At 37.9% G+C, this 18,436-nt stretch overlaps 2 protein-coding genes across 2 annotated transcripts; one reads left to right on the top strand and one right to left on the bottom strand.

Moving 5' to 3' along the window:
- Positions 1-2,968: 2,968 nt before the first annotated feature.
- On the bottom strand, positions 2,969-3,751 carry LOC142537825 (putative mitochondrial protein AtMg00860). Its single transcript, XM_075643312.1, has 2 exons — positions 3,655-3,751; positions 2,969-3,300 (listed from the first exon to the last, which is right to left on the bottom strand). Exons 1-2 carry the CDS (start codon positions 3,749-3,751, stop codon positions 2,969-2,971), a joined length of 429 nt encoding a protein of 142 aa, XP_075499427.1.
- Positions 3,752-11,812: 8,061 nt separating this feature from the next.
- Positions 11,813-18,302, top strand: LOC142534557 (30-kDa cleavage and polyadenylation specificity factor 30-like). Its single transcript, XM_075641431.1, has 7 exons — positions 11,813-12,316; positions 12,754-13,137; positions 14,709-14,871; positions 15,003-15,116; positions 15,862-15,930; positions 16,673-16,759; positions 17,281-18,302. Exons 1-7 carry the CDS (start codon positions 11,931-11,933, stop codon positions 18,142-18,144), a joined length of 2,067 nt encoding a protein of 688 aa, XP_075497546.1. The 5' UTR covers positions 11,813-11,930; the 3' UTR covers positions 18,145-18,302.
- Positions 18,303-18,436: the final 134 nt, after the last annotated feature.

The raw sequence follows: 18,436 nt of genomic DNA on the forward strand, positions 1-18,436 counted from the left end.
TCACAGAAGCACATAAAGCACGCCACAACTCATTACATAATACTCAACGTCATCTCACGTCATAATAGACGTCGTAATGAAAACAGTTCATACGTACCTCAACTGCCTTTAATTTACCACAAAATATCTTAGATATTTCCTGAAAACTCCAATCATGTGGCAAATAATACATTTCATATCAAGTCCTATTTATTTTTCCAATATTCACTAATCTAGCCTAAAATTCTAAAAATCCTTAATTTAGGCTTTACAATTTCTAAAACTCATCGCAAAGTCAAATATATCAATTTATTTAACTTAATAAATTTAAATTTCTCAATAATATACCACTTGAAATTACGAAAATTCAATCGTACCGAATCTGAAATTTTCGATATTTTCTAGGACTTTCCAAAATTTTCATTTTCTATTTCTAATGCTATAAACACATCCCAATAACGATTTAACATTTCAAAAATCATAAATTTCTAATTAATTAAATCTGAATTTTTGAATTTAATCCAAATAAATTCCGAAAATTTGATAGATACCTCTAATCGACTCCGATATAGTACCTACAATCAATAATACAACATATATCAATTGTTGGAATTCGAATTATCCAAAATACCCAAAATTTCGAAACCCTAAATACCTCAAGGCTTCGGAGTAAAGCTCTAGGAAGCTTAAACCGAGAATTTCCTCACAAATTCCGGCGAAAAACGAGCGGCGGTCTCCGACGGGTTTCCGAGAGTCGTAAGTTTTCTTAGCAAAAAGGGTATCACTAGATAGCCCTTGTCGAGAGGATTCCGAATATATATTTACTTTATTTTTTCGATCATCGGTGTGGCCACAATCGCTGAAAGAAAATTCGAAATTGGAAAAAGAAAGAAAACCGAAGCTTGATGCCGAGAAGTTACGGGAGAGAGAGAGTAAATTAGATAATTATCTTTTTTTTTTATTTTAATTTAACTTATTCCTAAATGGGCTGGGCTTTGGGGTTTTAGTTTGGGCTGGGCTCTCACATTCTCCCCTACTAATAAAAGATTTCGTCCTCGAAATCTAGCATACACAACATTTATACAAAATTGGTTTACAAACATTTACCACTGATAGTACATAGGGAAATCAGAATACATGGAATAATTTATTATATTTTCAAACAAATGAGGCCATTCCTGACGCATCTTAGCCTCTAATTCCCATGTAGCTTCTTCTCTCCCATGTCTACTCCATTGTACCATAACCAGTGGAATCGTTTTATTCCTGAGTTGCTTTTCTTTACGATCAAGGATTTGCACTGGATGCTCAACAGAGCTAAGGGAACTATCCAACTCCACCTCATCAGTTCTCAAGACATGAGAAGGATCTGGCTCATACTTTCGTAACATAGATATATGAAACACATCATGTATCGCAGACAAACTCTGCGGCAAGTCTAAACGATAAGCCAACGTGCCAATCCTCTCAACAATCGCATATGGACCAATATAACGCGGAGCTAGCTTCCCTTTGCGCCCAAATCTCATAGTACCACGAAACGGTGATACTTTCAAGAAAACCTGATCGCCAACCTGAAATTCTAAAGGCCTACGTCTTTTATTAGCATAACTGGCTTGACGATCTTGCGCTGCTTTCATTCTTTTCCTAATCATTTCAACCTTCTCTTTCATTTCTTGTATAAATTCTGGCATTGACATATGTCTTTCTCCTACATCTTCCCAGCATATCGGAGATCTACATTTTCTACCGTACAAGGCTTCAAATGGTGTCATTCCGATGGTTGCTTGGAAACTGTTATTGTAAGAGAACTCAACAAGTGACAATGATTCCTGCCAACCACCCCTGAAATCCATCACGACTGCTCGCAACATGTTCTCGAGTGTCTGAATGGTCCTCTCAGACTTACCATCTGTCTGTGGGTGATATGCAGTACTCATCGCCAACTTTGAACCCAATGCTGATTGCAAACTACCCCAAAACTTCGAAGCAAACCTGGGATCACGATCTGATACTATGGTTACAGGCACACCATGCAATCTCACCACATGATCGGTGTACATTTTTGTCATTTTCTTATAAGTACAAGTACGATCATAAGGAATAAAATGGGCTGATTTAGACAATCTATCAACAATCACCCAAATCGCATCACAACCACGATTAGAACGAGGTAGGTGTGTCACAAAATCCATAGCAATGTGCTCCCAATTCCACTGTGGCACTTCAAGACTATGTAACATACCACCAGGTCTCATTCTCTCAGCTTTAACCTGTTGGCACGTCAAACATCTAGCCACAAAGTCAGAAATCTCTTTCTTCATACCTTCCCACCAGTAGTGAGATTTCAAAATATGATACATCTTTCTGATTCCAGGATGAACACTGTGCCGACTACAATGAGCTTCACGAAGTATAGATTCTTTCAAATCTATCAAATTCGGAACCACAAGTCTACCATTATAACGCAGACATCCATCTAAAGCAACACTGAACTTATCTGATTGACCTGTCTGAGTCAATTCTTTCAATCTATGAACATGTGGATCAGTTCTCTGTGCTGCTTTGATTTTATAAACAATATGTGGTTCAACTTGTATAGATGAAACTATAAAGTAGTCGCCCCTAGACTGGTAAGTCCATCCTGAAGTTCCCAAATGTTCATGAACTTTTGAAATAGTCAAAGATGCCAACATTTTAGGCTGAACCTTTCTGCTCAGAGCATCTTCAACTTGATTCATTCGCCCTGGTTGGTACTGAATCTCACAATCAAAGTCCTTAAGTAATTCCAACCATCGACGATGTCTCATATTCAAGTCGGACTGTGTTAAAAGATACTTCAGACTCTTGTGATCAGAATAAATCACAAACTGTTCTCCGTACAGATAATGACGCCATATCTTCAATGCAAACATAATGGCAGCTAACTCCAAATCATGAACTGGATATCGAGTCTCATGTGGCTTCAACTGACGAGATGCATACGCAATCACTCGCCCAGTCCATTTAGAGAATCATCTGTACAGACAACAAATCCACATGAGCCTGAAGGCAAAGCTAACACTGGAGCTATGGTCAACTTTTCTTTCAAAGTCCGGAAACTAGACTCACATTCTGCAGTCCATACAAAACGTCGATCTTTCTGTGTCAACTGGGTCATAGGCCTAGCTATTCTAGAAAATCCTTCAATGAAACGCCTATAGTACCCAGCTAATCCCAAAAAGCTTCGAATCTCAGACACATTGGTTGGTTTAGGCCAATTGATAACAGCTTCAACTTTACTAGGATCAACAGATACTCCTTGTGCAGATATAACATGGCCTAAAAATAAAACTCTGTCCAACCAGAACTCACACTTAGAAAATTTGGCATACGATTGCGCTTCTCTGAGTGTTTGGAGAACTAATTTCAAATGTTCTTCGTGTTGTTTCTTTGATCTCGAATAAATCAAGATGTCATCAATAAAGACGATAACAAATTTATCTATGAATTCCCGGAACACACGATTCATTAAATCCATAAAAACCACTGGAGCATTAGTCAAACCAAACGGCACGACTAGGAATTCATAGTGTCCATAACGTGTCCGAAATGCTGTCTTAGGAACATCTTCCTCTCGGACTCTAAGCTGGTGATATCCGGAACGAAGATCAATCTTGGAATACACAGAAGTACCCTGCAACTGATCAAATAGGTCGTCAATACGCGGCAGAGGATATTTATTCTTGACAGTAGCCCGGTTTAACTGCTGATAATCGACGCACATTCTCATCGTTCCGTCTTTTTTCTTTACAAACAATACTGGAGCTCCCCAGGGCGACATACTGGGTCTGATGTAGCCTTTCTCCAGTAAATCATGTAGCTGTTCCTTGAGTTCTTTCAACTCTGTTGGAGCTAAACGATATGGTGCTCTAGAAATAGGATTTGTCCCTGGCATTAGTTCAATGCTAAGATCTATTTCCCTTTGAGGCGGAAAGCCTGTAATCTCATCAGGAAATACATCTGGAAAATCCTTGACAACGGGAATGTCTGGAACTTTCAATCGTTCTTCCCGTGTTGCATCAAGAGCATAGATCAAAAATCCTTCATTGCCAATTGACAACAACCTGTAAGGACCGTGTATCGTATTATCGTAAATCCTATATGATTATCGATAATTCATGAATTTGATATGTGATTATACATTTGATGTATATTATGACAATGAAATTGAGAAATGAATATTGAATATGAATTGACGTTGTAAGAGCTCGAGTGGAGAGGCCGGACGCCAATATAGTACAAAAATAAATATTTGTACAGAATGTGTGGCGCCCGGGCGGTAGAAAATGACCGCCCGAGCGCCAGGGTAAGTTAAATGAGTATGCGGGCAAAACATGCCGCGCCCGAGCGGTAGTTTGTGACCGCCTGAGCACGGTACTAGTGAAAGCCGGGGGCAGAATGTCTCGCGCTTGGGCGCGAGAATTCTACCGCCCGAGCGCGAGAGGCGGTGGGATAAGGATAAGTTCTTTTCTTTCTTTCCTCCGTCATTTATTTTCAGTAACTTCGAGGGAATTCGAAAGATTTCGAAATTCTTGCTTCCAAATCGACTTCGAAACGCTGTCTAAACGCGAAACAAATTATATATTTGTGATCGTCGCGTCGAGGGCTTCTGACTGAGGTAATTTTCTTCTAGTTCCAGCAGCTCTAAATATCAAAGTGCTAGAATAGCATGTATTTGAAGTTGAGTTTATGATATGTGATAGAATAACCGACAAGAAACTCATATTCGAAGTCGGGATTGAATTATGATATGATTATGATTTGACATGAATTTTTGAAGTTTCAAATGATATTTGAAACTCATATTAATGATTTTGGAGTATGTTATTGATCTAGATAAAGTGTAATATCAATATCTTCAGGCTACATCAACTGGAAACGAAGAATTGAGGTATGTTGCGACCGGGTAACATACGACAGGTATCTGTATTATATGATATATGTCGGATTGATTTGATTGATTGAAATGAGATTATGTGCCTATATGCCTTATTTGTTGATTGATGTGACATACATGACATTGAGATTGAGATATCGATGTATAAAATAAATGTTTTGTTAACACACATCATTTTATGCATACATCGATACATGACATGCACGTTGAGCTATGATCCTTGGATAACTTGATATGATTGGATTGGATTCCGGGGTTTGTGAACACAATCGCTATGCCGGTATTATATGACCCGTAAAGCATAAAAAATTGTGGCCCCATGTGATTGGATATGAGATTTGGGATTTGATGGCGCTTTGCCGACACTATCATACGAGTATCCCATATTGGCCGGTGTGCCAGCTCGAGCATTGATTTGATAGCGATTCGATTGGTTCTGACATGTGCTCAGTGGATGGGCATATTACCTGATACCTCCACGACATACATGCATTGCATACCATATATCGTTGTTTAGATATCTGTGGTATATATGATTGGTTGTTCCATACGGAGCTTTGCTCACCCCCAAGGGGGCTGTTGTTGTCTTTGTGTGTGGACAATGGCAGGTACTCCAGGATATCAGGAAACCGGAGAGGGTACTTCTGGAGGGAGCCACAGCTTGGGCTGAGGTTTATGTTTATATCTTGTTCCCAGTATATATGTATATGTATCTATATACCGGGGCATGTCCCGAGGATATGAGTTGTTTGTATGTGATTGGCTTTGATTACGTGTGGGCGTATTTTATGATTTGAGATTAAATACTATTTTCAGTATTCATATTTTAAAAGAGATATTTTCGGGCTCATTGTAAAGAAATTTTAAACTCGTTTTTCGCTGTAATTAGTTAACCCTAATCAGATTGCATTGTAATAACGATTAGGAGCTAAGGGCCCCACACAACCTGAACATTTCCATTGCAGATACTAATGGAATTCGAGACTGTAAATCATAACCATAAAAATTCCATTTGCTGCCATAACATGGTCTAAATCTGACAACTCCATGGAAACAATCCACAGTGGCTCGATAATTCGTCAACACATCCATACCCAGAATACAGTCAAAATCAGTCATGGTTAATTTGATTAGATTTGTTATCATAATATTACCCTCAAATCTAATCACACAGTTCAAAACTATCTCACGGGACATCAAATATACACCAGCAGGAGTAGCAACTGACACAGTATCCAACAAAGGAATAGTAGCAATCTCATGCTCATCAACAAATGCAGCAGATAAAAATGAATGAGATGCTCCTGTGTCTATCAATATGCGTGCAGGATAGTAAAAAACATAACAAATACCTGCAATCACTCTTCCTGGTGCATCCTGGGCTTGGTCCTGAGTCAAAGCATGGACTTGGGCTTGCTGTGGCCCTGGAAATGGCTGCTGAATAGGACCTCTGGGAGGTGGGTAACTCGACTGCTGAAATGATTGGGTAGGAGCATATGGTCTAAAGACTGGTCCACGGGGAACTTGACCAAACTGTTGTGGCTGGAACTGCTGTCTCCCTGCATTAGGACATACTCTGGCGTAATGTCCAAGCTGACCACAAATATGACAAGTTCCTTGAACTCCTACACATTGGGAACTGAAATGTCGACCACCACATCGGTCACAATGCACAGTGCTAGACGACCCAACAGAACCTCCCCCTCGTGCACTGCCTGAACTGGAAGAGCTGGATTGAGACTTCTTCTTGAATTGCTTTCCTTTTGCCTTGTACTTCTGCTGTTTGGGTTGTTGGTATGACTGTACAGGCTGATATGGAGGTAAATCCACTGGCATTGACATACTACTTCCAGATCCCTGAGAAACAGATGATGGACCTGGCTGTGGATCACCTCTGAGCAAACTTGCTTCAATTTTCTTCGCCTTTTCCATTGCTTGAATATACGTATTAGGCGATCCAGTCATTACCAAAGTATGAACAGTCCGCTGCAAGCCGTGCAGAAAACGTGATAGTTTAGCCTGATCATTCCTGGCAACATGTGGAACATAGGGCAAAAGAGCAGAAAACTGTGAAGCATATTCCACCACTGATTTGTTTCCATGCACCAACTGGTTGAACTCTTCTTCTTTATCCGCATAATATGATGGTGGTGCATATTCTTGGGTAAAGTGGGCACGAAAAGCATCCCAAGTAATAATTTCACCAGAGTCCTTCATTGCTTCCTCTGTGGCTTCCCACCAGAGTTGTGCTCGGTCTTTAAGTTGGTAGATGGCAAGCTTCAATTTAATATCTTGGGAATACTCCAACAAATTAAATAGATGATTTATACTTTTCAGCCAGCCTGCTGCTTTTTCTCCGCTCTCGTTGCCAAAGAATTTTGGAGGGCGTAATTCTTGAAACTGAGAAATTATTAACTGCATTCCTCCAACTTTCTGTGTCAGTTGTTCCACTTCTTGCTCAATCGCTACTTGTCTAGCTCCAGGTCTTTCAGGTCGAGGAGGTTCTTGGTTCACTTCTTCTTCAACATTTTGAGCAACTTGTCCTCGAGGTCGACCATGTCTACCTCTAATGATATCTGCAAGTCCTCGAACATTTTGTGCCTCAGATTCTTGTGCTATTTCTTTTCCTTTTCTACCTCTTTCTCCAGGTGCCATTCTACAAGACACGAGGATTAAATCCACAGGCAGATAACAGGTAAAAGAAAGTTATATGCAATTTCGAAACTACATACCATGCCTAATCAGCTAGTCGTTCTAACGCAGGTAAATTCAAGCAAATCACACCAAATAATTCAAATAAGAGCAAATAGACAAACACATGCACAATCATGTTATTTGTGTCTAGACTCAAGTGCCAACTGTGGGGGCCCGTACTCTGATACCAACTGTGGGGGGGCCCGTGCTCCTGATTAATATTTAATGACCAAACAACCAGGATTTATTAATGTAAACAGCGAAAGCGATTAAAATTTTCCATTTTGGGCCTACAGGAATTTCGGCATGACCTATTCGTAAATAAGACATCCCAAAAAAAATCAAAACATCACAAATAATATTTATATACTCGAAATAAAGTCACAACATCAATTCACAACCTATAGCCGCACTGGCCAGGACTATATACATGCAGAGCCGGCAAGGCTCGATCACACAACTATCAATTCAAAACATCGTAAAAATAACAGTACAGCTACACGGGGCATCTCCCCGGTAAATGTATGACTCCATAATATAGTATATATATATATATATCTGGGAACTCTTAACCATGACTCGAAGACTGGGCACCACTACCTGACGCTCCACCAGACGCGTCAAATCCTCCTGGATAACCTGCTATGGCATCAAAAACAACCACATCATAAAAAGAAACGAGGGGTCAGCCCCAGTACGCCGAACCAGTAATATTACGACAAATATAACTGACATGAAATAAAATCAAGTAAAATGCAATGAAATGCAATGCAATGCGTGTCGGTAACAACAAAATAATGGATACCAAAACGGAGTCCAAATGAAACGCATCAGCAACAAGAACAGTGGCCACCCGTGCCAGGACTGCAGCAACGTAATATCATGCCGCCGCTCCTCCATGCACGTAGCATCGAGGGTACGGGAGCGACCCGCTCAGCCCTCATGCAAGTCATCAGGAGTGCTAATCCTACCCACCCGCTCTATTGATGACGCAACAACTCGATAGATCAATATCAATATCAATAGCAATCAAAGGAGTCAAGGCTCGAAATGCTATGCACCAATAGTATCAACTCAAATGAATGCATGAATGCAATCACGTAGTCACAGAAGCACATAAAGCACGCCACAACTCATTACATAATACTCAACGTCATCTCACGTCATAATAGACGTCGTAATGAAAACAGTTCATACGTACCTCAACTGCCTTTAATTTACCACAAAATATCTTAGATATTTCCTGAAAACTCCAATCATGTGGCAAATAATACATTTCATATCAAGTCCTATTTATTTTTCCAATATTCACTAATCTAGCCTAAAATTCTAAAAATCCTTAATTTAGGCTTTACAATTTCTAAAACTCATCGCAAAGTCAAATATATCGATTTATTTAACTTAATAAATTTAAATTTCTCAATAATATACAACTTGAAATTACGAAAATTCAATCGTACCGAATCTGAAATTTTCGATATTTTCTAGGACTTTCCAAAATTTTCATTTTCTATTTCTAATGCTATAAACACATCCCAATAACGATTTAACATTTCAAAAATCATAAATTTCTAATTAATTAAATCTGAATTTTCGAATTTAATCCAAATAAATTCCGAAAATTTGATAGATACCTCTAATCGACTCCGATATAGTACCTACAATCAATAATACAACATATATCAATTGTTGGAATTCGAATTATCCAAAATACCCAAAATTTCGAAACCCTAAATACCTCAAGGCTTCGGAGTAAAGCTCTAGGAAGCTTAAACCGAGAATTTCCTCACAAATTCCGGCGAAAAACGAGCGGCGGTCTCCGACGGGTTTCCGAGAGTCGTAAGTTTTCTTAGCAAAAAGGGTATCACTAGATAGCCCTTGTCGAGAGGATTCCGAATATATATTTACTTTATTTTTTCGATCATCGGTGTGGCCACAATCGCTGAAAAAAAATTCGAAATTGGAAAAAGAAAGAAAACCGAAGCTTGATGCCGAGAAGTTACGGGGGAGAGAGAGTAAATTAGATAATTATCTTTTTTTTTATTTTAATTTAACTTATTCCTAAATGGGCTGGGCTTTGGGGTTTTAGTTTGGGCTGGGCTCTCACATTCTCCCCTACTAATAAAAGATTTCGTCCTCGAAATCTAGCATACACAACATTTATACAAAAGTGATTTACAAACATTTACCACTGATAGTACATAGGAAAATCAGAATGCATGGAATAATTTATTATATTTTCAAACAAATGAGGCCATTCCTGACGCATCTTAGCCTCTAATTCCCATGTAGCTTCTTCTCTCCCATGTCTACTCCATTGTACCATAACCAGTGGAATCGTTTTATTCCTGAGTTGCTTTTCTTTACGATCAAGGATTTGCACTGGATGCTCAACATAGCTAAGGGAACTAACCAACTCCACCTCATCAGTTCTCAAGACATGAGAAGGATCTGGCTCATACTTTCGTAACATAGATATATGAAACACATCATGTATCGCAGACAAACTCTGCGGCAAGTCTAAACGATAAGCCAACGTGCCAATCCTCTCAACAATCGCATATGGACCAATATAACGCGGAGCTAGCTTCTCTTTGCGCCCAAATCTCATAGTACCACGAAACGGTGATACTTTCAAGAAAACCTGATCGCCAACCTGAAATTCTAAAGGCCTACGCCTTTTATTAGCATAACTGGCTTGACGATCTTGCGCTGCTTTCATTCTTTTCCTAATCATTTCAACATTCTCTTTCATTTCTTGTATAAATTCTGGCATTGACATCTGTCTTTCTCCTACATCTTCCCAGCATATCGGAGATCTACATTTTCTACCGTACAAGGCTTCAAATGGTGTCCATTCCGATGGTTGCTTGGAAACTGTTATTGTAAGAGAACTCAACAAGTGACAATGATTCCTGCCAACCACCCCTGAAATCCATCACGACTGCTCGCAACATGTCCTCGATCACCGGTGTGGCCACAATCGCTGAAAGAAAATTCGAAATTGGAAAAAGAAAGAAAATCGAAGCTTGCTGCCGAGAAGTTACGGGAGAGAGAGAGTAAATTGGATAATTATCTTTTTTTATTTTAATTTAACTTATTTCTAAATGGGCTGGGCTTTGGGGTTTTCGTTTGGGCTGGGCTCTCACATTTGTAATTTTAGATAAAATATTTAAACCAATGTGTAATGCATGTAGTATTTTTCTTATATAAAAGATTACTCATCATGGTAACTATTTTTGGTGGACATCAAAATGTTTAATTTAATGATTATTTTTCTTGCCTGTTACCCACTACAAACTTACTTAAGTCACTCCACGTTTTATACTTAAAAATTATTTATAGACAAAACTTTACTTTTAAATTGAGCAACTATTCTAAATTGAAAACAATTTTATGTTAATTTTTTAGTATTATTTGATCAGTTTTTTTTTAAAAAAATATAATGTATGTATCTTTCACTAGTCTACGTTAAACAAGAGAATATGTTAAGTGAAATAAAGTAGAAATCAGATACAATCCAATATTTCTTACTATTTAATAAAGGAAGAAGGCCTTATAAAAACCTTGCTTGATATATTTGAAGTGATATATAATTTAAAGCAAAAACTTGTGTGAGACGGTCTCACGAGTCGTATTTTGTGAGACAGATCTCTTATTTGGGTCATCCATGAAAAAATATTATTTTTTATGCTAAGAGTATTACTTTTTATTGTGAATATTGGTAGGGTTGACCCATCTCACAGATAAAGATTCGTGAGAGCGTCTTACAAAAGACCTGTTCATAGTTTAAAACAAACAATAAAGATAAAAGAAAGATGGAAAATATTGCAATAGACTAGATTGTAATTTGATTTTCTTCCTAATTATAATTAAAATTTATTTAGTTAGTTTAATTGTCATAGATTTGAATACAACTTGCAAAATTTTCGTTATTGAAAAAGATTTTAAGAATTAAAATATTTTAATCATGTGTGTTTTTGCACGCTAGTAAATTTATCAAGGCATCGGTAGACTCATGTAATGAAATTATAAAAAATGTATAATATAAAAATAATAAATCAATATTATTTTTATTTATAAAGTTCATGTGAAACGTGAGATGAAACAAATATGTCGTAACCGTAGTAACTGTTGGATTTATTTATTTATTATTATTATTATTTTATTTCCAACTGTTCCAACTATTCAAGGGGTTAAGCTCTAGTATATTTTAGGTGTTCTGATAATTTTTCATTCTTTTAGCCCTAACAAGGTACAACAACTGAAGCACAAAGTAACATCGGTTGCAACCGCAAAACTCCTCGATCGGTCCGAAATGGATGATGCAGAAGGGGGTTTAAGCTTCGACTTCGAGGGCGGGTTGGACCCGGGGCCCACACATCCGACTGCATCGGTACCCGTGATCCAATCATCGCCGGACCCAACAGCGGTTTCCGCATCCGCCGGACTTAGTACCATTAACCCTTCCAACGCACCGGTGCCAGCGGCGGAAGGAATTGGCGGTGGAAGACGTAGCTTCCGGCAGACGGTGTGTCGTCACTGGTTGCGATCGTTGTGCATGAAAGGCGATGCCTGTGGGTTCCTTCATCAGTACGATAAATCGCGGATGCCAGTTTGCCGGTTTTTTCGTCTGTACGGAGAGTGCCGAGAGCAGGATTGTGTATATAAGCACACGAATGAGGATATCAAGGAATGCAATATGTATGTCTTTGGTTTCGTATTGCCATCATTTTTTTGTTTTTCCCTTTTTGGTCAAGTAAAAATTATATTTCTCTTGCAACTTAAATGCTACCGCTGTAAACGTTATATTAAATTTTGATTTTGATTTAATTTATGTACCATACCACATTACATTGAACATGGTATTGACTGTGTATCAGTCTGAATCCCTGCTGTGTAGACTAAGGCTAAGGCGTATTGTTTCTGGTCATTCCACGGGGGATCCTGGTAGAATTTTCATAAACAATGTCTATGTATTTTTATTGTTATTTTGTTTCTTGATACTTATCATCCGTGCTTAAGCAACGGAATGACTATGATTTCATGGGGAAAAAAGATTGCATCTTTGATTCTTCCTTTTCATGGTTTGCATTATCACCACTTCATGGTTTTTTTTTTCTGATTGGCTTTGTTAACAGGTATAAATTGGGATTTTGTCCAAATGGCCCAGATTGTAGGTATAGGCATGCAAAGCTGCCTGGACCTCCGCCTCCTGTGGAAGAAGTTCTTCAGAAGATCCAGCAATTGGCTTCTTACAACTACGGAAACTCAAACAGATTTTTTCAAAACCGTAATACTAATTATGCCCAGCCAGTAGATAAACCTCAGTTTCTACAAGGACCCAATGATACAAATCAATTGGAAAAAATTAACACGACAGGGGATGGTAGTGTGCATCAACAACCACAGCTAGTACTGCAGACTCAGCAGCTGGGTGGACAAGCTCAAGGACAGATTATTCCCAATGGCCAGCAAAATCAAGCTCATAGGACTGCAACACCTCTGCCCCAAGGAACTTCTAGGTCCGTTCAGAACAAGGTCTTTAATTAGGTCACCAAACAGTTCATGTATTTATCTATGGTTGTTAGTTTAAGAGATATTTACAACCTCAGCTGTAGTTACTTTCTTAAGGCCACTGTCATGGACCTTAACTGCTTTCACATTCTCAATTTCTTCCTATTACTCTCTGGTCGATGTATTTCTTAGTTTTGGTTGTTTGTTATTTGTCTGATTTTTGTTATTGTACACTCTAAAGAGAATTAAATTGATGCACTAACCCTTGTCCATGCTCATAAGCCCATGCAATACTTTTAGTCAATAAAAATAGCTTGTAGCGACTGCAATTTTTAATAGAATTGATTTGAATTCATACAATTTCTTGGAAAGCAAATATCCTGGTACATTACTCTGACAGTAGAGGAAAGAAGCTCTCTAAGACAAGATATATTGTTCTTCTAGCCACCCGGATTACCTGGTCAGAAAAGAATGAAAGAATGAAAAACTTTATTTTTTCATTTCTCTTTTTCTGAGAACTTTCTTTTCCTATTTTGTCACTTATTTATATAATTTTTTTATATCCAAAAGTGTTTTTTAAATCATATAGTCGGTGGGTTTCTTCTATTAGAAGCTTCCGTTTTCCGAAGGACAAAGACAGTTAATCTTAATTATATTTTTTGAAAGCAAGATTCTGATAATAGCAAGTGGAACGAAGATAAAAAGATAATAATAGAAGACTTTCTAGGCTCCTCTTCTCATTCTTGGTAGACAAATTGAGTGCTCTCTTGGACTAGAGATGTATATTGATGGAAAATAATTTTTTGTATATGATAACCGATACTTTCTGATTTTGTATTATATTGTGTATATGCCCGATGATATTTATAGCCTTAGGCAGTTTGTGCATGTTTCATGATTAATTAGGCGTCTTGGTTACCGTAGAATATTTGAATTTATCAGTGGATTACTTAAAATTTTGCCAGGATAATAATGTTAATTTACTCATTGAAACCTTGGTGGCTAGGAATTCCACGGGATAATTCTCATTTGAAAATAAGTTTTCAGGCTTCATAGGAAAAAGATTTCAGTCACGCATATGGATTTTTATAAATTACAATCTATCTTGTGGGAAGATGGAGGAAAAGGGTTGGGGAACCATATTCTTTCTTGATGCCTGTAGTTTTTCACTAATGTAGGAAATCAAATACGGGGATGTCCCGCGTGAAGTTAAATGTACCAGTGGAAGAAATGAATTACTGTTTTCGATCTTAAGTTTTATACAGCATCATGTAATGATCTTTATTTAGGTAAATATCCTTGTAGAGGTTTTTAATCTGAACCTGTCTTTTCTCTGTCCCTTAATCTCCCAACTATCAAACCACCCAAGATAGGTTTAATCAGTTGGGGCATTATGACCACTTAAGTCTCTACTCATGTAGTGATCTTTGTATTAGGTAAATATCCTTGTAGAGGTTTTTAATCAGAACATGTCTCTTCTCAGTCCCTTAACCTGCCAACTATTAAACCACTCAAGATAGGTTTATTCAGTTGGGGCATTATGACTTCTAAACTCTCCATGCTCATATGGTTATTATAGGTACTTTGTGGTCAAAAGTTGCAATGTTGAGAATCTGGAACTCTCTGCTCAACAAGGTGTATGGGCAACTCAGCGAAGCAATGAGGCTAAACTTAATGAAGCTTTTGACTCTGTTGAGAATGTCATTTTGATTTTTTCAGTCAACAAGACTAGACATTTTCAGGTGGGTTTGTATGTTACTGATGACCGGTGTAGTTCTTTTTAATATTAAAACAAAAGTAAGCTTAGGCTCGTTCCCTTATTTTAACAATGGCACCGATCTATTTTTATAGTAGATATATTGTGGTTTACTAGGGCTGTGCAAAGATGACATCCAGAATTGGTGGCTCCGTCAGTGGAGGAAACTGGAAGCATGCGCATGGAACAACTGCTCATTATGGACGAAATTTTTCTCTCAAATGGTTAAAGGTCCTTGTTTGGAAATGCATTTGATTCAATATATTCTCATTTTCCAAGGGATCATTAGTATTCAATCTATTCTTCTGAGATGAATGAATGAGATTCCTGATGTTTGATTCTTATCATCACCTTTCTGAGGCACAGCATTTGTCTGGTCAAGTAGCTTCAGTAACCTGTGATATGCATTTTCTTGGTTTGATGATTCATTTATTCTCACCAGATTTTATCTGGGGCTTACATCCCAACTGATGTCTTTAGCTTATTATGACCAATTTCTGGTTTCTATTTATGTCATTAGAAGCCAAATTTATGTTAAAATTTTTTAAAGAGTAATATTGGATGTTAACAGATTCTTTATATTTTATGATTTTTTCTATGCCCTCTTTTTTATGAGCTGTGGTACTTCTTTGTGTCGCATTCTTTATCCTAATATGCAGCAAGTAAAGTTAGTGATACCAGGTCCTTAGTCTACATAACATTTAAATAATATCGTGTATGATTTTTTTTAAACAAATATTTCCAATCCGATTTCTAGCCCATCATATGTTAAAATATGAAAAACAATGTGGAATTCGGCTCTGCTATACTGATTATGGCACCACCACCTTCATTAGTATTCTCGTTTCTGCAAGTCCATGGAGCCCTTTTTTGCGTGTGCATTCAGGCCGACTATGTTTTGCTATCTGATGAATCATTAAATGCATTTGTATTAGCAAATTTTAAGCAATAACAAGCCATACCATCTTGCTTGCAGCTCTGTGAACTGTCCTTCAACAAAACTCGGCATTTGAGAAACCCATACAACGAGAACTTACCAGTGAAGGTACTTACTTGTACTTACTTACATTCATCTGTCTTGCTTATTCTTTAATATAGTTTGAACTTTTGAAACTTTATATTTTTCTTATTTCCAACCATTTGATTAGGGAAATGAGTTGATAACTTCCAAGGATAGCTTATTGTATTGAGGGGCTAATAAAACTCTTTGATCCCTTAGATTATGCTACATTGTAGTTTTCGAATAGTGCAAAGTTCTTAATCTTGTTAATAAGGACTAATTGATAAAAAGACAGCATTTCAAGATTATCAGTTCAATATATCTCTGGACTAATTCCTGTCCAAAGGTACTAATTCTTGTTATTGATCTTGAAAGCTTCCAACATAGGTCAAGGAGCTTATCAATGTTTTGATATATTGGTGCTTGGAACACAAATTCCTAAATCAGAATCTCAAATTGATTTTTAATTGGAACCTTAATTTGTGAGCATGTTGTGGAAGGTTATGTAATGAGAGGGGCAGGTGAATGCAATTTTTTTTTCAAAATCTTTCCTAAGTTTGTTGTTCCCATGTTTATTTTAGTCCTAGTCACTAGTGATCATGCATACAATCACATTCAATTTTCAGTTATTTTAGATGGTTTGTAGTATGTTTTCATTTATTTTCCTATCTCATTTTTAATATTTTATATTGTGTAGCTGCCTTTCAAATTCCCGAATCTGAGCAACTTAGCATGCTCAGTAGATTTACAAAATGTTTTTGAGCATTGCTTTGTTATTTCAACGCAGATAAGTAGAGATTGCCAAGAACTGGAGCCCTCTATTGGTGAGCAGTTGGCATCCTTGCTCTACCTAGAGCCAGACAGTGATCTTATGGTATTTTTTTAATCCTTAAAAATTGTATTTAGAATATTTACAGAATTGTTATTACACCTTTTAGGATCAATCTGCAGACGTTTTAAGCTTCCTATCCATCCTCAGTTCACACTGGCTTCATCATTTAATTATAATATCTTGCTAATTTGACCATTGAACGTATCAATGATTTGAATAAATTTGAGCCAAGTATCTGTTATTACATTATTTTGGCGTCTTGTATTGACCATTTGCAATAGCGTACCAAATTTATTACCTCTAAAAATTACAAATGCCTTCTATTGTAAATAGTTAGTCCTTGGTTGGAGATTTGGCAGTTTATGCTTTCCTGTTATTATATTCCATCTACTACTTGTTTTATGAGAATCTTGCAGTTATTGGAAACAATGCTGAGGCACAACCACCTTGTTCTGATTTACATGTGTTCTGAGAGCCGTGCGATTGTATAATTTTGCAATAATAAATTATGCAGTTTTAACTGTTTGAGGTAATACACCCTCGACTGAAATTTCTTTTCCCAGGCTGTCTCTCTTGCAGCAGAATCAAAACGAGAGGAGGAGATGGCACAGGGAGTAAACGTTGAAAATAGGAACGAAAACCCAGATATTGTGCCCTTCGAAGATAATGAGGAAGATGAAGAGGACGAAAGTGAAGAAGAAGATGAAAGCCCTGGACAGGTCTTTGGAGCTCAAGGCAGGGGGAGGAGTAGAGGAATGATGTGGCCTCCTCAAATCCCTCTTGCACGTGGAGCTCGGCCTTTTGCAGGGGCTCGAGGTTTTCCTCCTAACATGATGGGCGCTGATGGATTTTCTTATCGAGCTATGAATCCTGATGGTTTTCCTGTGCCTGATATTTTTGGTATGGCTGCTCCCCGTGGATTTGGACCATATGGTCCTAGGTTCTCTGGTGATTTTTTAGGTCCTGCCCCTGGTATGATGTTCCCTGGTCGACCTTCGGGTGGATTTGGGATGATTATGGGTCCAGGGAGGGCACCTTTCATGGGTATTGGAGCTGCTGCCATGACTAGAGCCGGTAGGCCAGTTGGTATGCCTCCTTTTTATCCACCACCTCAATCACAACTTCCTCAAAATTCTTATCGAGTTAACAGAGATCAGAGGGCACCAACAGGTCATAGGAGTGATAGCTCAGATCAAGTTAAGGGTCCAGAGATGCTAGGCTCTGGCAGTGGACCAGAAGATGAAGGGCGATATCAGCAGAGCGGTAAAACTCAACAAGATGATCATTTCAGTGCCGGAAACTACAGGAATGATGAAAGCGGAAGTGAAGATGAGGCTCCAAGAAGATCTAGACACGGAGAAGGAAAGAAGAAGAGGCGTAGTTTGGAAGCAGATGCAGCCACTATCTCCGATGAACCCATCCACTGATAAAGTTGCCAAAATGAAGCCTCCGTATTTGTTTGCTGTGAGAGAGAATTCCTCCGAGTGTTTTAGGGAACATAAATTTTGCGAATGGGATGTAACTGGTAAAATTTTATTCAAACTTAAGTGAACATATCAAATACATTATTTAGAAATCCTTAATTTACAGTTAAAAGTCTTGCGATTCTCATTTACAGTGTATCATAACACAGATGTAGTTAATTACAGAAGTCGAAGCAGGTAAAACAAAATGGTGACTTCAGTAACTCAATTTACAAATTTGACAACAGAAACGAAA

The sequence above is a fragment of the Primulina tabacum genome, chromosome 2 (assembly GCF_025594145.1).
Source record: "Primulina tabacum isolate GXHZ01 chromosome 2, ASM2559414v2, whole genome shotgun sequence".
NCBI lineage: Eukaryota > Viridiplantae > Streptophyta > Magnoliopsida > Lamiales > Gesneriaceae > Primulina > Primulina tabacum.

Bases quoted from the DNA above. Each gene is read 5' to 3' on its own strand.
- LOC142537825 (XM_075643312.1), bottom strand. From the start codon at position 3,751: ATGAGAATGTGCGTCGATTATCAGCAGTTAAACCGGGCTACTGTCAAG. The intron at 3,301-3,654 runs GTACTTCTGTGT...TTTTATTTTTAG, and splicing joins CCTATTTGATCAGTTGCAGG to GCCATGTTATATCTGCACAA.
- LOC142534557 (XM_075641431.1), top strand. From the start codon at position 11,931: ATGGATGATGCAGAAGGGGGTTTAAGCTTCGACTTCGAGGGCGGGTTG. The intron at 15,117-15,861 runs GTCCTTGTTTGG...TCTTGCTTGCAG, and splicing joins TTTCTCTCAAATGGTTAAAG to CTCTGTGAACTGTCCTTCAA. The intron at 16,760-17,280 runs GTATTTTTTTAA...TTCTTTTCCCAG, and splicing joins AGCCAGACAGTGATCTTATG to GCTGTCTCTCTTGCAGCAGA.